Source organism: Erinaceus europaeus, chromosome 7, assembly GCF_950295315.1.
Source record: "Erinaceus europaeus chromosome 7, mEriEur2.1, whole genome shotgun sequence".
NCBI classification, from domain to species: Eukaryota; Metazoa; Chordata; class Mammalia; order Eulipotyphla; family Erinaceidae; genus Erinaceus; species Erinaceus europaeus.
The window spans coordinates 53,890,536-53,909,001 of NC_080168.1; the positions used below are offsets into that span (position 1 = coordinate 53,890,536).

The 18,466-nt window shown below is 41.5% G+C and overlaps 1 protein-coding gene across 1 annotated transcript; it reads left to right on the plus strand.

Moving 5' to 3' along the window:
• Positions 1-3,072: 3,072 nt before the first annotated feature.
• Positions 3,073-11,696, plus strand: MGST1 (microsomal glutathione S-transferase 1). Its single transcript, XM_007527617.3, has 3 exons — positions 3,073-3,269; positions 7,446-7,540; positions 11,091-11,696. Exons 1-3 carry the CDS (start codon positions 3,141-3,143, stop codon positions 11,335-11,337), a joined length of 471 nt encoding a protein of 156 aa, XP_007527679.2. The 5' UTR covers positions 3,073-3,140; the 3' UTR covers positions 11,338-11,696.
• Positions 11,697-18,466: the final 6,770 nt, after the last annotated feature.

Sequence of the window (18,466 nt, forward strand, 5' to 3'; positions counted from 1 at the left end):
TTGAAAGTGACAGTACAACATACTTGGAGTAGGATACAAGAGCTCAGACTTGGATTTATATCTCAACAGACAGTTTGGCTGTTAACGTCTCTAATTCCCATGATCCTCATCTGCAAAGCACTTTAATGTTATAGAGTATGCAGGTGACACACAAAACAGTATCTGCTACAGTCAGACAGATAACTTATAAAATGAAGTTTATGGGCTGGAGAGTTAGGTCACTGAATACAACATGCAAGAATTCTACATTAAAGTCTGGGTACCATAGGAGAGGTGCTATAGCACTGGGGGAAGCTTCTGTACTGTGGTGTCCCCCCACACCTATCCTCCCAGCTCTCTCTCTCAAAAAAAGTTTACCCAGAACTGTAAAATTACATGTGCTTGAAGCCCTGGCTCCAGAACATCAACAACACTAATAATTTTGTGCACATAAATCTGTGCTTTGCATCTCACTTGGAAATACCATCGAGACAACAATCAAACCAATAATCTTGGATTTATAGGTTATTGGTAGATGGACAAAATGATCACAATTTAATAAAGGTGCACACAGGGTGAGCTTAGGCAGGGATGAGCATAGCAGAGGAGAGAGAGTGCTCCACACAAAGCAGTTTAGGTAGTCTTTAAGACTGGATGTCTGAGGGAGTCAGGTGGTAGTGCAGCAGGTTAAGCGCATGTAGCACAAAGCACAAGGACCGGCGTAAGGATCCTGGTTCGAGCCCCTGGCTCTCCACCTGCAGGGGAGAGGTCTGCAGGTGTCTATCTTTCTCTCCCCGTCTCTATCTTCCCCTCCTCTCTCCATTTCTCTCTGTCCTATCCAACAACGATGACATCAATGACTATAATGACAATTAAGAAAAACAACAAGGGTGACAAAAGGGAATAAATAAATAAATAAATAAATAAATATAAAAATCTTTAAAAAAAAGACTGGATGTCAGAAACAAACAAGCAAAAAACCTTGTGTTTCTATGAGAGAGACAAGCATGAGCAGGATGATAACAGAGCTGATAACAGAAGAAGAGAAGTTACAAAGAAATGACTATCAGATGAGGTGGGGGTGTTTATAAGCTTTCCCCTCAGTCCCTAACCACCTCCAAAAGCCTGGGTTTCTCTTCCTGAGCACTATCCCAGGTAGACTTGCAACTCCAGACTTAAGACAGACTCAGTGGCATGTAAAGTAGCCTGAAGCATTATGTGAAACTAGCCTTTTGTTTCTTCTGGGATAGTGCCATCAATGACTGTTTCTTCTTTGTTTATTTACTATCATGATGATTTTTTTAACCAGAGCACTGTGAGAGAAAGAACCAGACATTACTCTGGTACATGTGCTGCTGGGGATTGAATTCAGGACCTCATGCTTGAGAGACCAACATTTTATCCACTGCGCCACCTCCTGGACTACAACCAGAGCACTGTTTAGCTCTGACTTACGGTGATTGGGGGGAATTGAACCTGAGACTTTGGAGCTTCAGGCATAAGAGTCTCTTTGCATAACCACTATGCTGTCTAGCCCCCTAACCCCTCCAGCCCCCAACCCCCCACCCCTGCACACCCTCTGTCTCCTTTTTGCATTGACAAGCCTGTGATTCTGTTTCCATTATTCTGCTTCTCTGTCACTTGTGTGGCTCTTTATTTATTTATTAATGAGAGGGATAGGAGGAGAGGCAGAGAGAGAGAGAGAGAGAGAGAGAGAGAAAACAGATATCACTCTAGTATATGCACTGCCAGGGTCAAACTCAGGACCTTATGCTTGAGGGTCCAATGCTTTATCCACCTGAAGCAGGTCTGTAGGTATCTGTATTTCTCTCTCTCCCTCTCTATCTTCCCCTCTCCTCTTAGTTTTTCTCTCTGTCCTATCAAGTAAAATAGAATGAAAGGAAAAAGACAAGAAAAGAAAAAAGGAACAATAATGGCCACTGGAAGCAGTAGATTTGTAGTGTTGGCACTGTGCCCCAGTGACAACTCTGGTGGCAACATAAAAAATAATAAATAGGGAATCAGACAGTAGTGCAGTGGGCTAAGCGCATGTGGTGCAAAGCACAAGGACTGAAGTAAGGATCTCGGTTCGAGTCCCCAGCTCCCCATCTGCAGAGGAGTCGCTTCACAGGTGGTGAAGCAGGTCTGCAGGTGTCTGTCTTTCTCTCCCCCTCTCTGTCTTCCCCTCCTCTCTCCATTTCTCTCTGTCCTATCCAACGATGACATCAATAACAACAACAATAATAACTATAATAATAAAACAACAAGGACAACAAAAGGGAGTAAATAAATATTAAAAAGTAATAATAAATAAATACTTTATAGTGAACAGATTTCTGAAACAAGGCATTTCCAATCAAACATTAGAAACACTACTTTGGGGGGCTAGGCAGTGGTGCACTGGGTTAAATGCACCAACTCAATTTCGCTCTGTCCTATCCAAAAATCGAAGAAAAAAAAGCCTTAGGAGCAGTGGATTCATAGTGCAGGTACCAGATGCTAGTTCATCTTAATGCAGAAAATGTGATTTTAGTCTATTTTTTTTTTTTTTTGCCTCCAGGGTTATTGCTAGGGCTCAGTGCCTGCACTATGAATCCACTGCTCCTGGAGGCCATTTTCTTTCTATTGTTGTTGGTGGTGTTGTGGTGGTGGTGGTTGGATAGGACAGAGAGAAACCAAGAGAGGAGGGGAAGACAGAGAGGGGGAGAGAAACATAGACACCTTCAGACCTATTTCATCGCCTGCAAGGCGACCCCCCTGTAGGTGAGGAGCCAGATACTCAAAGCCAGATCCTTGTGTGGGTCCTTGCACACCATGTGTGCCCAATCCGGTGTGCTACCAGTGGCCCCCAATTTCTGCCTATTTATTTTTGTTTATAATGCTCCTTTAATTTGCACTTTACTCTGTACTTGCTTGATGTCATCTAATTTAATAAGATAGAACTAGAAAAAATACAATATTGTTTGTTTTGAAGTTTAAAAATCTAAATTGACTACTTCTTCTGCAACTTGCCCAAGACATCTTAAAGAACAGTATGATCAGTGATGCAATATAAGCACACCAAGTGACCATTAAGTTACTTGAAGGTATTAACGTCTGCTTTTACTTATCTCTTCTACAGTCTTCTGAAGATTCCAGACTCAAACTGAAAAAAATAAAAAATGATGGCTGACATCAGCAAGCTAATGGACAATGAAGTGGTCATGGCCTTTGCTTCCTATACAACAATCATTCTTTCAAAAATGATGTTTATGAGTGCTGCGACCGGGTTCAGTAGAATGACAAGAAAGGTAAGAAAGGTTGGAGCCAGAATTTTCTTCCATCCTTCCTTTCTTTCATTCCTTATTTCTTTTCTTTTCTTTTCCTTTTTGCCTTCAGGGTTATCTCTGGAGTTTGGTGCCTGCACTACAAATCCACTGCTCCTGGAGGTCATTTTTGTTGCCCTTGTTGTTATTGCTGTTGTTGTTGGATAGGACAGAGAGAAATGGAGAGAGGAGGGGAGACAGAGAGGGGGAGAGAAAGATAGACACCTGCAGACCTGCTTCACCGTTTGTGAGGCAACACCCCTGCAGGTGGGGAGCTGGGGGCTCAAACCGGGGTCCTTATACTGGTCCTTGTGCTTCGCACCATCTTCACTTAACCCAATGTGCTACTGCGCGGCCTTCCTTCCTTCCTTCCTTCCTTCCTTCCTTCCTTCCTTCCTTCCTTCCTTCCTTTTTTCTTTCTTTCTCCCTCCCTCCCTCCCTTCCTTTTTTCTCTCTTTTTCTTTTTTCCTTTCTTCCTTCCTCCCTTTCTTTCTTTCTCTTTCTCTTTCTTTCCTATACAGAAACTGAGAAGAAAAGGGAGGTAGAGATGGAGAGAGAAAGAGCAGTACTGCTTCACTCCTTGTAAAACTTCTTTCTTGCAGGTGGGGACCAGGTACTTGTAACTCCAGCCCTTGTACATGGTAATACGTGCACTCTCCCAGGTGCACCAACACCTAGTTTCCTCTTGCAAGGGTTTTAAAAATAGTTGTTTTCCAGAAGTTAATTGATATTTTCACCTCAACTACAGGTACAGACTATACTGTGGAGACAGAATAGAGGTTCTTGTTCCCACAGTAGTGTGTGATGTTTGAGATCAGGCAATAGAATTTTGTCTAATTCTTAAAGTGGACAACATTCCTACCCAGCATTATAAGAATGTTGTGAAAGATTGGAGTTCTGGGGAAGGTGGTGGAGAGATTGTGATGCACATACACTGAAGGGTAAGGTTGATGGCATATCAAAGGGGATAGAACAAAGCTACCTTGCAAAAGTCAAATCATGTCTGCAAGATCCCACAGCCCTGACGTATGATGGTGGAAAGGGACCTAGGTTGGGGGTGGTGATGAGAGGGGCTTACAAACAGTTATCATGGTGAATGAGAGATTATATCCATATACCAACAACTGTACTGTAAACCAGTAATCCTCAAATAAAATGATTACAAAGAAAAGGGGCCAGGTGGTGGCACACCTGATCAAGCACACACATTATAGTGCCCAAGGACCCAGGTTCAAGCCCCTGGTTCCCACTTGCAGGGTTGGAAAGCTTCATGAGTGGTGAAGCAGGCTGCAGGTGTCTCTCCGTCTCTCTTCCTCTGTAATTCCCTTTCTTCTCAATTCTTCTCTATCACTACCCCCCCAAAAAAAATCCTAAAAAGAAAATTAATAAGTAAAAAAAGAAAAGAAAAGAAAAAGTTGAATCATTTTTATTGGTGTGATCCTTGGGTTTATTCTAGCAATTTCTTCCTAGAAATCACCCCCTTTTTCTCTTATAGTGATTATACTGATTTTTTTCCCCACCCAGAGCCTTGCATTCATCTAGATTTTTTTTCTTTTTACTGTCTCCAGGTACCATTTCATTCTTATTTTAATAGGGACATGCACCCACCATTTTCTTTTAATATTATTTGTTTATTATTGGATAGAGACAGAAATTGAAAGGGGTCGGGAAAAATATAGGAGAGAGACAGAGAAACATCTGCAGCCCGGCTTCACCACTTGCAAAGCTTTCCCCTCTGCAGGCGGGGACCAGGGGCTTGAACCTGCATCCTTGGGCACTGTAGTATGTGCACTTTACCAGGTGTGCCACTGCCTGGCCCCCCACAATTTAAAAATTTCTGATGGGGCAAGGTGATAGAGTGCAGGCTAGAGAGTGGCTGCCCCCCAGCAATGTGTGACTGCCCTCCTGGCCTTACAGTGGCACTGAGGATGGCAGAACCATACCCGTCTGAGTCAGGGGAAAGTCACATTTATGGAGCATCACTGTTATTTTCCAGGCGCCAGACACATGAGCCAGAGCACAGGTACATGCTCAGTGGATATGCCAGCCATGTAAGGGGGCCTTTTACACAGCTGTACTAGGTAAAGGATGAGACCAAAACTCCCATTTATATTGATTTAGACCCAAGTTTCATGCACTTTCCATTGTAAGACATTTATTCATAGATTTGAAATATATTTCTTGCACATCTAGTGTGCACCTGGCATTTATTTGAAGAATTAGACAGTCTGGGTTTCAATCACTGATCCAGGGCCACACGCCTGCCTATTATTTCTCAACGACTTTGTCTGGGACTCATAACACTCATAACATAAATGTCTAACATTTGGGAAGTTCTAAGCTTAAATCAAGGCTAATTTGATAGTTCATCTTTTTCTTTACATAAATTATTTAGCAGGGGAACATACTTAAATGTTTTTAAATGCATGTTTCAAGTTTCTAGAGATGAGGAAATCATTTCAAACAGCACAATCATTGCAGGAAGGAGTATATGAATTTGGCCCCCTAGAATGTGTACTTGGTATTTAAAGGGATGTAATTCATCTTCTTATATTTCACTTTATTTATTTATTTATTTATTTATTTATTTTTGCCTCCAGGGTTATTGCTGAGGCTCGGTGCTGGCACTATGAATCCACTGCTCCTGGAGGCCTTTTTTCTATTTTCTCTCTCTCTTTTTTTTTTTTATATGAGTGTACATAAACACCATTCCCACCACCAAAAGACTGTGTTCCATCCCCCCCCCCCAACCCATGAAGCTGAACATCCACCATTTTCTATTTTCTTATGGGATAGGACAGAGGGAAATTGAGAAGGGAGGGGAAGACAGAAGAGGAGAGAAAGACACCTGCAGACCTGCTTCACCACTTGTGAAGTGACCCCCCTGCAGGTGGGGAGCCGGGTCAAATCGGGATCCTTAAACTGGTCCTTGTGCTTTGTACTGTGTGTGTGTGTGTGTTTAACCCAGTGCACTACCGCCAGGCTCCCCTTACATTTCACTTTATTAGTCAACCCAGTTCCATTTAATTAAAAAAAAAAAAGGCGCACATATCCAAACGTGCAAAATACTTTGCCTGCCCCTTCAGTGTCGGTCCTCTAATATCCTTGGCAAATAAACTAACAACTTTGAGTTGAGCAAATAATCAGTTGAAGTGTCCACACACTTAGGGGAAGTTGCATCGTCACTGTGAAACAATGTCAGTTCACTGTAGTAATCAGTAGTGATAACTCAGAGCTACGCTCTCTTTTCCATGGTTGCTTCCTTTTTACTTTTACCCACAGTGATTTTATGTTAGTTCTTAATGCTTCTTTAAAAATGCACTTTTAGGGGGTCAGGCGATAGCGCAGCAGGTTAAGCACACATGGTGCAAAGTGTAAGGACCCACGTAAGGATCCCGGTTTGAGTCCCCGGCTCCCCACCTGCAGGCGGGTTGTTTCGCTTCACATGTGGTGAAGCAGGTCTGCAGGTGTCTGTCTTTCTTTCCTCCTCTCTGTCTTCTCCTCCTCTCTCCATTTCTCTCTGTCTTGTCCAACAGTGACAACAATAACAATAATAAACACAACAATGATAAACAACAAGGGCCACAAAGGGGGAAAAGGTGGCCTCCAGGAGCAGTGGATTCATAGTGCAGGCACAGAGCCCTAGCATTGACCCTGGAGGCAAAAAAAAAAAAAGCACTTTTGGGAGTTGGGTAGTGATGCACCAAAAGTGCATATATCACTGTGCCCAAGGACCTGGGTTCGAACTCCTGCTCCCCACCTGCAGGGTGTCTGCTTCACAGGTGGTAAAGCAGGTCTGCAGTTGTCTCTCTCTCTCTCCCTCTCGATCTCCCCATCCCTCTCGATTTCTCTCTGTCCTGTCAAATAAAATAAAAAGAGTGGATTCATAGCACTGAGCCCCAGTGATAATCTGGTAACAATTAAACAAACAAACAAACAAACAAATAAATAAATAATAAAGATGCACTTTAAAAAAATTGATTTAAACTATAAAGCTTTTCCTTCCTCTCGAGTTTGATCTATTGCTCCACACTATCTTTCTCTAAGGACCAACCTAAATGTCAGAGTGTCTTCCATTAGACTGCAAACAAGAAACACGTTAGGTAGCATACTCCCACATTACTTGATATTGGAAATAGGTTTTAATTATTTGTTGTTCAGGCTTTTGTCAACCCAGAAGACTGTGCAAGTTTTGGCAAAGGTGAAAATGCCAAGAAATTTCTCCGTACAGATGACAGAGTGGAACGTATTCGCAGGTAAACCTACTGTGTGCTGAAGTCATTTACTTGGCCAGAACATTTTGGTTAAGGAGTTCGTGAGGATGTTTGATTGGTGAAGAGGAAGGGAGAATGTCTTTCTTAGAACATACAGTCTAGAAGTCTCCAACTATCAGTGTAGTTGTATATATTGCCAATTCTGCTACACAGCTCTGTTTGTATTTAATGGGGTTAGTGGCTTTGTTCTGTATAGGAATATATAAAAAGTTATGACTGATAGTGTCTTGAGGAACCTCCATACTTCTTTTTTCCATTGTGGATATACCAGTGTACATCACCAGCAAAAATATATAAGGGTTTCCCCTCACCTCCACCTCCTCCTTCTTTTTTCCTCTTCCTCTTCCTTCTCCTCTTCTTTTCCTTCTTCCTCCTCCTCCTTTTCCTCTTCTTCCTTCTCCTCCACATCCACCTCAATCCACCTTTCCTTCTTCAACTTTTCCGACAAATCAACTAAAAAAATAATGTGATCCAAAGTAGACTCCACTAAGTTAAGGTGCAGGACGATCCACACCATGGAAGCATGAACATTTCAAGTCTCCAGCTGGACATTGGGCTCCGTGGGTGCCCTCCAGCACTCTGCCCCTGCGGAAGCCTCACTGAGCCTGCTTGGTCTCAAGTAACTCATCACTGAACCATTCTGTGGCCCTTCCCTCACCCACCCTATCAATACCAAGCTGAAATTCACACCCTTTGTTTACACAGAAGAGCTTCACCCCTAAGCTATTTGTCAAGTAAGACTATTTGGCTTCCAGAAAGAAGGAGGTCTGGGCTAGGTGGAATGAAGTGTTAACTTCTCCTTCACTTAGTTTATGTCTCTGTTCATTCAGCCTGTGCTGAAACTCATGCCAAGAATATGGAGCTAACATAGTCTCAGGACAAAGAATTCAGTGAGAAAAGCTTTAGTGGTATCAAAGGAGAAATCATAATGATGAAAAGGAAAGGAAAAAGTAGAGAAGAGGAGTAAAGCTGTGTGGAGGTAGCAGAACCACTGAGATGTTAAGCAGCCTACAGCTTGTCTTGTCTGTTGTGTACAACTCTCCTGAAACAGCAATTACAAATGGGCCCAAACTCATAAAATACCCCAGAACTTGAAAGCAATGTAGTTAGATTCTCTGAAACATTAGTACTATAGAAAAGCAGTGGGGCCAGGCAGCAGTGCACCTGGTTAAGTGCTCACATTACAGTGCATAAGGACCCAGGTTCAAGCCCCTGGTCCCAACCTGCAGGGGAAAGCTTCATGAGTGGTAAATCAGGGTGGCAGGTGTCTCTCTGTCTCTTTCCTTCTCTATCTCCCCCTCCCTTCTTAATCTCTCTGTCTTTATCCAATAATAAAGAATAATTTAAAAAATTACAAAAGCAAGAAGAGAAGCTCAAGGGCTGGAGAGACAGCCTGACAGTTCTGCGAAAGACTTTCATGCCTGAGGCTCTGAGGTCCGAGGTTCAGTCCTTGGCACCACCATAAGCCAGAGCTGAGTAGTGCTTTGGTCTCTCTCTGTTGTCTTTCATTACGATAAATGAAATAAGCTATTAAAAACAGAAGCTCCTCTACGGTCATACCACTCTGAACACGCCCAGTCCCATCTGATCTCAGAAGCTAAAAACAGAAACTCTCCATTTCCACATCCCCAGTTCTCTCACTCATGCTCATGAAATGGTAGCCATTATCCAAATTCGTCTTCTAGCCTGGGTGTGAAGAACAAGTATTAGATTTTACCAAGAAGACTTGACCTGAATTGTGAATGGCGACAGTGTCATGGAGGAGGTGCAGCGACTGTGTGTACAGCGCCCCCTGGTGATCAGACATTGCCTTTTTATTGAAGCAACAGAAGGAAGTATCTCCAAGAAACCACAAGATAGATGGGGCTTTTCCTGTTCTAGTTTTTGAGATCCTGGCAACAGGAAAGTTCCTAATAACAGCTCACATTGCAAGATGCTTTCCAAGGGAAAAACTTATCAGAATCTCCTATTTCCATTTCTCCTAGACTTTTTTTTTTTTTTTTTACTTTAGTATGTAGTTACAAAATTATCAGTTTTCTCCAGAGACCAAATGGGCCTGCACTTTGATGTCTCTGGTTTTTATTCAGGAGCAAGTAGTTCTTTATTTAAAACATTTCAGATCAATAGTTTTCTAGATTACCATCACCTTCTTCAGAGCTTTATCATCTGTGTCAGGCAAATCTAGAAATAACCTAAAGAAAACGAGAGAAAGAATATAATGGTGGTCTTTGAATGTCAATATATAGTAACTGTCATTCTTTGCTACAGGAGAGAAGCATTTAACAGAAATAGTTTTTATTTTGAATTATGCATCAGTAATGATAAATACTATGAAAATATCAATTTTTACTCTAAATTTAAAGCAATTTGAAATTATGGAAGCTTAAACAGAGACATCTTTTTTTTTTTTTAAACTAAAGGCTTTCAAAAGATCAAGCCAGTCATGATGTACCAGTATTCATAAGCCTTACTAGACAATCCCAAAATGCCAAAGATAGGAGGAAAACTTGGGTAAAACTAAGCCTTTCTTCTAGCTGTGATATAAAACTGAAATTTGGTAAATGGGTCTTTCTCTTTCTTGTTCATAGTTTTTGTGTATACTGAAACACTACAAATTCCTTTTGGAATTTGAGGTTAGATTAGGTAAGATTGTATTCATATTTGATATGCTAGTTATACACTTTATTATTTGGAAATTTAAAACATAAACATTTCAATATTAAATTTGTAGATTACTTATTGGTGAGCTTTTGTTGACTAGGTGAGTGCACAAGGATTATTTCAGTAACCATATTTTGATTAGCAGAAGTGAGATAAGACTCTTAAAGAAGATTTCTTTCTTAAGAAAGAAGTTTCTTTGAAAAGAAGAGCTGTTATTAGAATCATCTTGAATTGATATTGTATGAACCTCACAAGAAACAAAAAGGGGGGCTTCCTAAAAGAATAAAGTAAACTTCATTATCTAGCTGCACTTTTAATAGTTTTGGAAGTTTAACTACCTTCCTCCATTATCCGTCAAAATATATTTAAAATTAAAAAGAAACAAAAATGAGACATTTAGGGGCTGCCAGTGACACACCTGTTACCACGCACAAAGACCCAGGTTCGAGCCCCCCACTCCTACCCTGCAGGAAGAAAGCTTCATGAACAGTGAAGAAGGTCTGCAGGTGTCTTTCTCTCTCCTTCTCCCCTCTCAAGTTCTCTCTGTTATATCTAATTTTAAAAAGCTAAGGAAAGAAACAATAGCTGCCAGGAGGAGTGAATTCATAGTGCAGGCATCGAGCCCCAGCAATAACCCCAGTGTCAATAAAAAAATAAAATTAAAGCACAAGACACCTGTAAATAAAAACCAAACGAATAAAGGAGCAAGTCAATTTGAGAGAAATAACATGAATCTCCTTTTGCATATTTACAACACATACACACACACTTGCACATATGTATATATTTTAGAAGAGATTGGAAAATGAAAATAGGTCTGCCTTTTTTTTGACTCTGATGTTTGACCTATCATCTTTTTTTTTTTCCACAGAGCCCACCTGAATGACCTTGAAAACATCGTGCCATTTCTGGGCATTGGCCTTCTGTATTCCTTGAGTGGTCCAGATCTCTCAACAGCCCTCCTGCACTTCAGGCTTTTTGTTGGAGCCCGGATCTACCACACAATTTCCTATTTGCTGCCCCTTCCCCAGCCAAACCGTGCCTTGGGCTTCTTTATTGGGTATGGAGTCACTATCTCAATGGCCTATAGGTTGCTGAAGAGTAAATTGTACCTCTAAGGAGAATCATGCAACTCATCCATCTATTATTTTCTAAGTATTCTTACTTTCAATTCCTGATGAGTACTTCCTTAGATTTCAAGTTAGAGGGAAATGGAAATTAAGAATTGGGGGCAATCTATTTTCAATATTAACTTCACTGGCATCCTTTATTTTTGTTTTCTATTTGCACTAGACACTGAACATTCTTCTCATCTTTTGTGAGATCCCTAGAGTACTTTGCTCTACATTTTAATAGTAATTGGTAGCATTCCGTCAACAGTTGATATTTTAAATCTATGACATGTGCTGCTGTGTATGCCAAACCTGCATTTCAATACTGCTGAGAGAGACATATGAAATAAAGAATCTAAAGACTAGCCTTGATTTTCTTTATTTTTATCTGTTAACTTTCAAAAGTTTCTTATCCAGGCAAAAGCAGTAGTACAGGTACCTCCCTGTAAAATGTTATGAAAGTGTTCTTTTCACTGTTTTATTTAATTAATTAATTTATTTTGATCTTGCTATCTGTTTTTTTAATATTTTTTAATATTTATTTTCCCTTTGTTGCCCTTGTTGTTTTTCATTGTTGTTGTAATTATTGTTGTTGTTATAGATGCCGTTCATTGTTGGATAGGCCAGAGAGAAATGGAGAGAGAAGGGGAAGACAGAGAGGGGGAGAGAAAGATAGACACCTGCAGATCTGCTTCACCGCCTGTGAAGCGACTCCCCTGCAGGTGGGGATCCCGGGGCTTGAACTGGGATCCTTACACTGGTCCTTGCGCTTTGTGCCATGTGCGCTTAACCTGCTGCACTACCACCCAACTCCCTGCTATCTGGTTTTATTTTGTCTATTATTTTCTCATTCTTAAAATCAGAGAACCAGATTTTTCTGATTGATTGCTTTGTTCTGTTTTGTTCTTTTATTTTTTTGGGGGGTGAACTGGCACCTTTTACAGGCATGATTTTTATCATTCATGAGCCAAGTTTTTTTATGCAGAAAATGTGTCTGGAAAGAGAGTAAGATGGGGAAGAAATGGAGGAAGGATGAACAGAAGGGGAGAAAGAAGAGATGTTTAGATATTATCTCAGTTTCCAGGTTTGAAATAAATGAAATTTAAAAATATTTAATGAGGGAGAGAGAGACAAGGCACTGGTCAGCTCTGGATTATGGTATTGCTGGGGACTGAACCTGGGACCTTGTAACCTCAGACATGAAAGTCTATCATATAAACATTATACTGTCTCCCGAGCCTTATACATATAATATTAAATGGTTTCTAACTGTGTCTTTGCCCACAAGAGCAGTTGTAGATGTCAAAAATTCATATGAAACTGTCTTCACAGAAGATGTTGGAGGAAGAGGAAGGGTGTTTACTGGTTTGGTATTTCCTGCACCTGGAAGTAGCCTCCTGACATCATCGTGCACTTGCTTTAGGTGGAGTCTGTTAAGTATCCGCCACCTGTGTTAGAATAGGCATAGGCAAGAGGCTGCAATTTGCACTGCACTTACCTACCAGGTAAGAGAGATGGAGAAAATCCTGTCTGATAGAGAAAGTTGTCCTGCCACTTTACTATATCTCTTGGGAAGCCAGCAAGGATTGTGCTTTAATTTTGTACATGATTCTCATTCATCTGCATAGACATAATACAGTTCCCATTCACACACAACACACCCATACCCCACACACGTGATCACAACATACACATGGTCAGAACCATCACCAGAACTAATCATTCTGGTCACTTTCTAATTAACTAACATAGGGTGAGGATATAGCTTAATGATTATGCTAAAAGAGACTCATGCCTGAGGCTCCAAAGTCCCAGGTTCACTCCTCCATACCACCATAAGCCAGAGCTGAGCCATGCTCTGTTAAAAATAAATGAACAGGAAGTCGGGGCGGTAGCACAGCAGGTTAAGTGTACATGGCGCAAAGTGCAAGGACTGGCACAAGGATCTCGGTTCGAGCCCCCGACTCCCCACTTGCAGGGGAATCACTTCATATGCGGTGAAGTAGGGCTGTAGGTGTCTATCTTTCTCTCCCCCTCTCTGTCTTCCCCTCTCTCCATTTCTCTCTGTCCTATCCAACAATGACGACATTAATTACAACAACAATGAAAAAAACAAGGGCAGCAAATGGGAAAATAAATAAATAAAAATAAATGAATAAATAACATTTCTTTTTCAAATGTCACCATCCCTTGTTCACTCATACCTGAAATCAACTATCGTAAGTAAGTCAAGATCCTTTAGAAGAGGGTTGGGTGGCAGCACAGCAAGCTAAGTGCACATGGTGTGAAGCACAAGGATCCCGGTTCAAGCCTCCAGCTCCCCACCTGCAGGGAGGAGGTCGCCTCACAAAGCAGTGAAGCAGGTCCGCAGGTATCTATCTTTCTCTCCTTTCAATTTCCCCAGGTCCGCAGGTATCTGTCTTTCTCTCCTTTCAATTTCCCCCTGTCCTATCCAACAATAACAGCAGCAAATAACAACAAAAATAACAATAACAGTAACAACCATGGAAAAAGATGGCCATCAGGACCAGTGGATTCATCATCATTTAGGCAGTGATGGGACTACAAGGAAACAGTGACTTAAATGACGAGGGGGTCAAATTTTGTCAGAATCTGTAGCTGGGATCTATAGTCCTAGATACATAAATTTATATTATTTAGAACATTAAACCCTATTATTTAAATATTTCATAACCCATGGTAGAATCTTCCTATCAGGTAGGGGTATCTATCTACAAGATGTGTTTATTTGATGTGGCATGTTGAAGAATGGTGGTGGGGCATGAGAATTTCAAGATTATCAGAAGAATTTTAAAGAAGCTTGAGAAAAGCCCTGCTGTCCATACCAAATGAGTGAGTTCCTTTGTTCTCTCTTTCAGGATATAGGTGTCAATAGGCCTTGAGAGTTCAACTTACAGGGACTCAAATGTAGATGAGACTGGAGTATTTATCAGAATGCCAGGAATTCAATGAAAGGCAGGCTGTTAGTAAGGTAAATCATGATCAGAAAATTTCTGTTAATTTTCTGGGAGGATTACCAAAGTTATTCCATGGACTCATGCTCGTACCTTATAGGTAGGTTTCTGTGGTCAAAATAAAACAAAACAAAAAACGTGCTTGGTGAAGATGGGTTTAGACTAAAGATGGCACACAACTAAGAACTTGATGTATCTATTTAAAGACAGAGACAACCTATGAATGGAATGTAAAGGCATAACATTCGCATTCATCTCTATGCTTGGAGTAGCTCTGCCAGTGGAACAGGCAAGACCAAATCTAATGACCCAAGGCCCTTGGTGTTGTGGGTGGTTGGACAGGTACAGTCATTGTTATCTCTGTAGTCTCTTCTTCTGCTATCCTGGCTATATAATCTCTCCTGTGACGAAGACAACTGTATTTTCACTGTGTTAGAATACAAAGAACCCACCTGGTGAAGTTTATTAACTGGGAAAGTAGGGGCATGGCCTAGTTATGCTATGCTCAGCTAGTAGGTTACCATTCAAAGGGTGGTTGGGTAGTTTCTGGTTCCTGGTTACTAGGGAGGACTGGAGAAATACCTAATCACTGCTGGCAGCTCCCCTCCAAGTCAGCATTCAGTGATCTTAAGATCTGACTTTTTGTTTTTGATTTTTGCCTCCAGGGTTATTGCTGGAGCTCGGTGCCTGTACTAGGAATCCATTGCTCCTGGCAGCCGTTTTTTCCATGTTTTTATAGGATAGGACAGAGAGAAATTGAGAGAGGAGGGTGAGAGAAAGATAGATACCTGCAGACCTGCTTTACCGTTTGTGAAGTGAGCCCCCTGCAGGTGGGGAGCCGGAGCCTCAACCAGGATCCTTTCGTGGATCCTTGTGCTTTTTATGATGTGCGCTTAACCCAGAGTTAAGCCCCCAGGTCTGAATTTTCTCCAGATCGTGGAGGACATGGTATTTCTAGTGCCTAAATCATTAAACTCTAATGCAGAGACTCTTAAGCCTATGGAATCCTTCCTAGGTTCTAGAAAACATTCACCTGAGGCTCCTACTTTATAAATAGCAAAGGGAGGGGAAGTTTTTTTTTTAGCTACATCATACTGACTTCTTGGGAGCAGATGGTGAGAAGTGAGGTGATTTGCCCCAGGAGTCCATTCACAAATAACAACACAGAACTCCTGTATCATCTCCCTGCTGCCAGCCTGGAATGCCAGTCCTGTGGGGAGTGGAGAGGTGTTCCTGCTACAGGGGGGAGAAGCACCTCCACACACACACATCCTTTAGCGTTCTCTATCCACTATATATCCTGTGTAAACGCTTGGATTTGACAAGGAGGAGATGTCAAAGGCAGACTTCTGAGAAGGGGCTGCATTGGGTTGAATTTGGCACCAATCTCTCATGCTTGACAGCTCAAGTACAAGGTTGTGGATGAGCTATAGGACCTCTGAGCCTCCTCCATCAGCAAGCACAGAACCTAAGTCACATTTAATTCAGAAACCCTTGACAGCACTGCATAAAATGGGGGCCGTAAAATGGAGAGAGATCGGAGTTGTGTGTGAGAATGGGCCATTTAAGTTATTTCCTTCTACTAGAGTTTTGGAAAAATATAAACCAGGACAATATAGACTCTGATATGCCATGAAGAGATCTGTGTTAGTGATTTGAAGAATAGATACCAAACTTTAACCTGGGTGACATGATGTTTAATAATTAAAGGCTTAGAGAAGAATCAGTTTTGGAGATTGAGAAACTGCCTAAAATTCACCCTCTTCTAGCCTAAATTTTACATAGCTGCCTTTTCTGTAGAAGCAGACCCCACCTCGGATAAAGAGAAGTGCAGAGAATTCAAGTAGGGAGCCAGGTGGTGGTGCACCTGGTTAAGCACTCACATTTCAGCGCTCAAGGACCCAGGTTCAATTCTTTGGTCCCCACCTGCAGGGGAAAGCTTCATGAGTGGTGAAACAGAGTTACAAGTGTCTGTCTCTTGCCTTATCTATCTCTCCCTCTCTTAATTTCTTTCTGTCTCCATCCAATAAAAAGAAAGAAAGAAAGAAAGAAAGAAAGAAAGAAAGAAAGAAAGAAAGAAAGAAAGAAAAATGAAAAAGTAAAGTAGTATTTTATTGTATGATGACTAGAACACTAAGTTTGGAAACATCTCTGAGTTTTGGTTCTGAAACTCTCTTTTAGATTTTTATCTGTTTATTTAAAGTTTAATGTTGGGGCTATATGTAAGCTTGATAGAGCTTAGGGAGAACTCCCCCATCCTTGGATGGGGGTCTGAGAAGATACCCTCTCGTCAGTCTCTCTCAACCGAGGTGGGCAAAGGGGAGAAACCGTCTCTCAGACTGAGTTCTTCCCTTCTTGACTCTCAATGAGCACACAGAAACCTCAATACTTCTCTCCATTAACTGCAGGCCACATGGCCGCCTACTTTAAGATTCACTTACTCAAAGTTCACCTCACCTTCTGACCACAGAGGAGAACACACCTTATCACACACTCCTAGCAGTGCCCTTTGATGTCCTCAATTTGCATCAAACCTTGCTTATCTTCTCTCTATCTTGCCTTAACTGGTTTAACACCTATTCTCCCCTCAAACACCTTTGCTTAATTAAATACCTGCATCAGGAGACTAATTATCTTGACCTTTATGTATCTGCATCAGTTCTTGTCATACCAGCCCCCTACCATAGGGGCAAGCTGACCTTTAAGAAACCTGTAATTTCTGACATATTTGAATAATGTTCTTTGTTTGGTTTTCTATTTAAACCTTTGCCCACCTACTAATAAATGAGATCTGAGATCTGAGCACGCTGCAGTCTCCCTGGTGTCTTTACTTTGTGTTGTCCCTTGCGTAAGCGAGAAAGAACTGGTCTGTTACCTTTCTCCTGGAGATCACCCTGCCAGAAAGCCGACAGATTAATTATTTATTGCTGTCTCTTTGATAGAGTGGAAAGAGAAATTGAGAAAGAAAGGGGATATAGAGAAGGAAAAAGAAAGATAGACACCTGCAGCACTGCTTCATGAGAAGCTTCCCTCCCTGCAGGTAGGGACTAGAGGCTTGAACCATGTTAGGTAATACGTGTGCTCTGTTAGGTGTGCCACCACCTGGACAGGTTCTGAAACTTTCTGACTGCCTGAGAAAATTTCTTTAAGCCCTATTATCAAATCTAAAAATGGCAAAGCTAATCCTGTGTTTATTTCATGGATAATCTCTTGCCACCGCACTTTAGTAGAACAAATCACCCATGGTTTGGTGACTTTGCAAATGATTCTGTGAGGTTGCACTGATGTTGGGCTGAGTGTGCTCAGGTGTCTGCCACAAACTGCAAGTTGGCCAGGGGTTTCAGCTGGACCTGCATGCAGGTGGTGTCTGGGGTCTGGGGATTAATCTGAGCTTCGTTGATTCTAGATGATCTCAACTGGGATTACCAGGACAATTGTATTCTATTCCACACATGTACCTTTCCAGAACAGGGGTCAGTGAGTTATCCTCTTCAGCCAATTCTAGGCCATGGACTTTTTTTTCCCCCAATAAATAATGTTTTGTTGGGACACATAAAAAAAAAACTTGAAAATGAATGTACATAGTTTTTTTTTTTTTATGGCTGCCTTCACTCTACAGTGGTGGGGTTGAATGCTCAAATCTTTGTCATAGAGATCATGTGACCCACAAAATCAAAAAGAACAAGTCCACTCTGGTATTATATAGAAAAAGCTTGCAGACCCTGGGGTCTGGTAGAGGAGCCAGGGTGTGTTACCATGGTCATTGCAAAAAGCAGGAGAGGAAATGGAAATGTGCAAGCACCTCTCAAGATTCTGTACTGTGCCCCCTCCCCTGAGGTGCCCTTGACTGCCAAAAGTCACATGGCTGGTTCCGGATTATGGGCAAAGGTCAAACCTTATGAGTGAGCTGCAAAGTCATTTGGGGTAAAAAGGCATGAATGCATGAAGGAATGACACAACTAGGCTATTCATGCAATTTACCTTCCACACCTGCCCACTTGATGACGCTGTCATGTGGTTCCACTCAGACACATGCAAAGCATCTTATAAACTTTACAACATTATGCAATTATCCCAGCATTCATTCTAATGTGTCATTTTGGCGGTAATCTGTTATAGACTTGGTATGATAATGGTAGTTATAACTTAATAAAAAAATA

Excerpts from the sequence above, each read along its gene's own strand:
- MGST1 (XM_007527617.3), top strand. The coding sequence starts at position 3,141 with ATGATGGCTGACATCAGCAAGCTAATGGACAATGAAGTGGTCATGGCC. Across the intron at positions 3,270-7,445 it reads TCAGTAGAATGACAAGAAAG|GCTTTTGTCAACCCAGAAGA; the intron begins GTAAGAAAGGTT and ends TTTGTTGTTCAG. Across the intron at positions 7,541-11,090 it reads AGAGTGGAACGTATTCGCAG|AGCCCACCTGAATGACCTTG; the intron begins GTAAACCTACTG and ends TTTTTTCCACAG.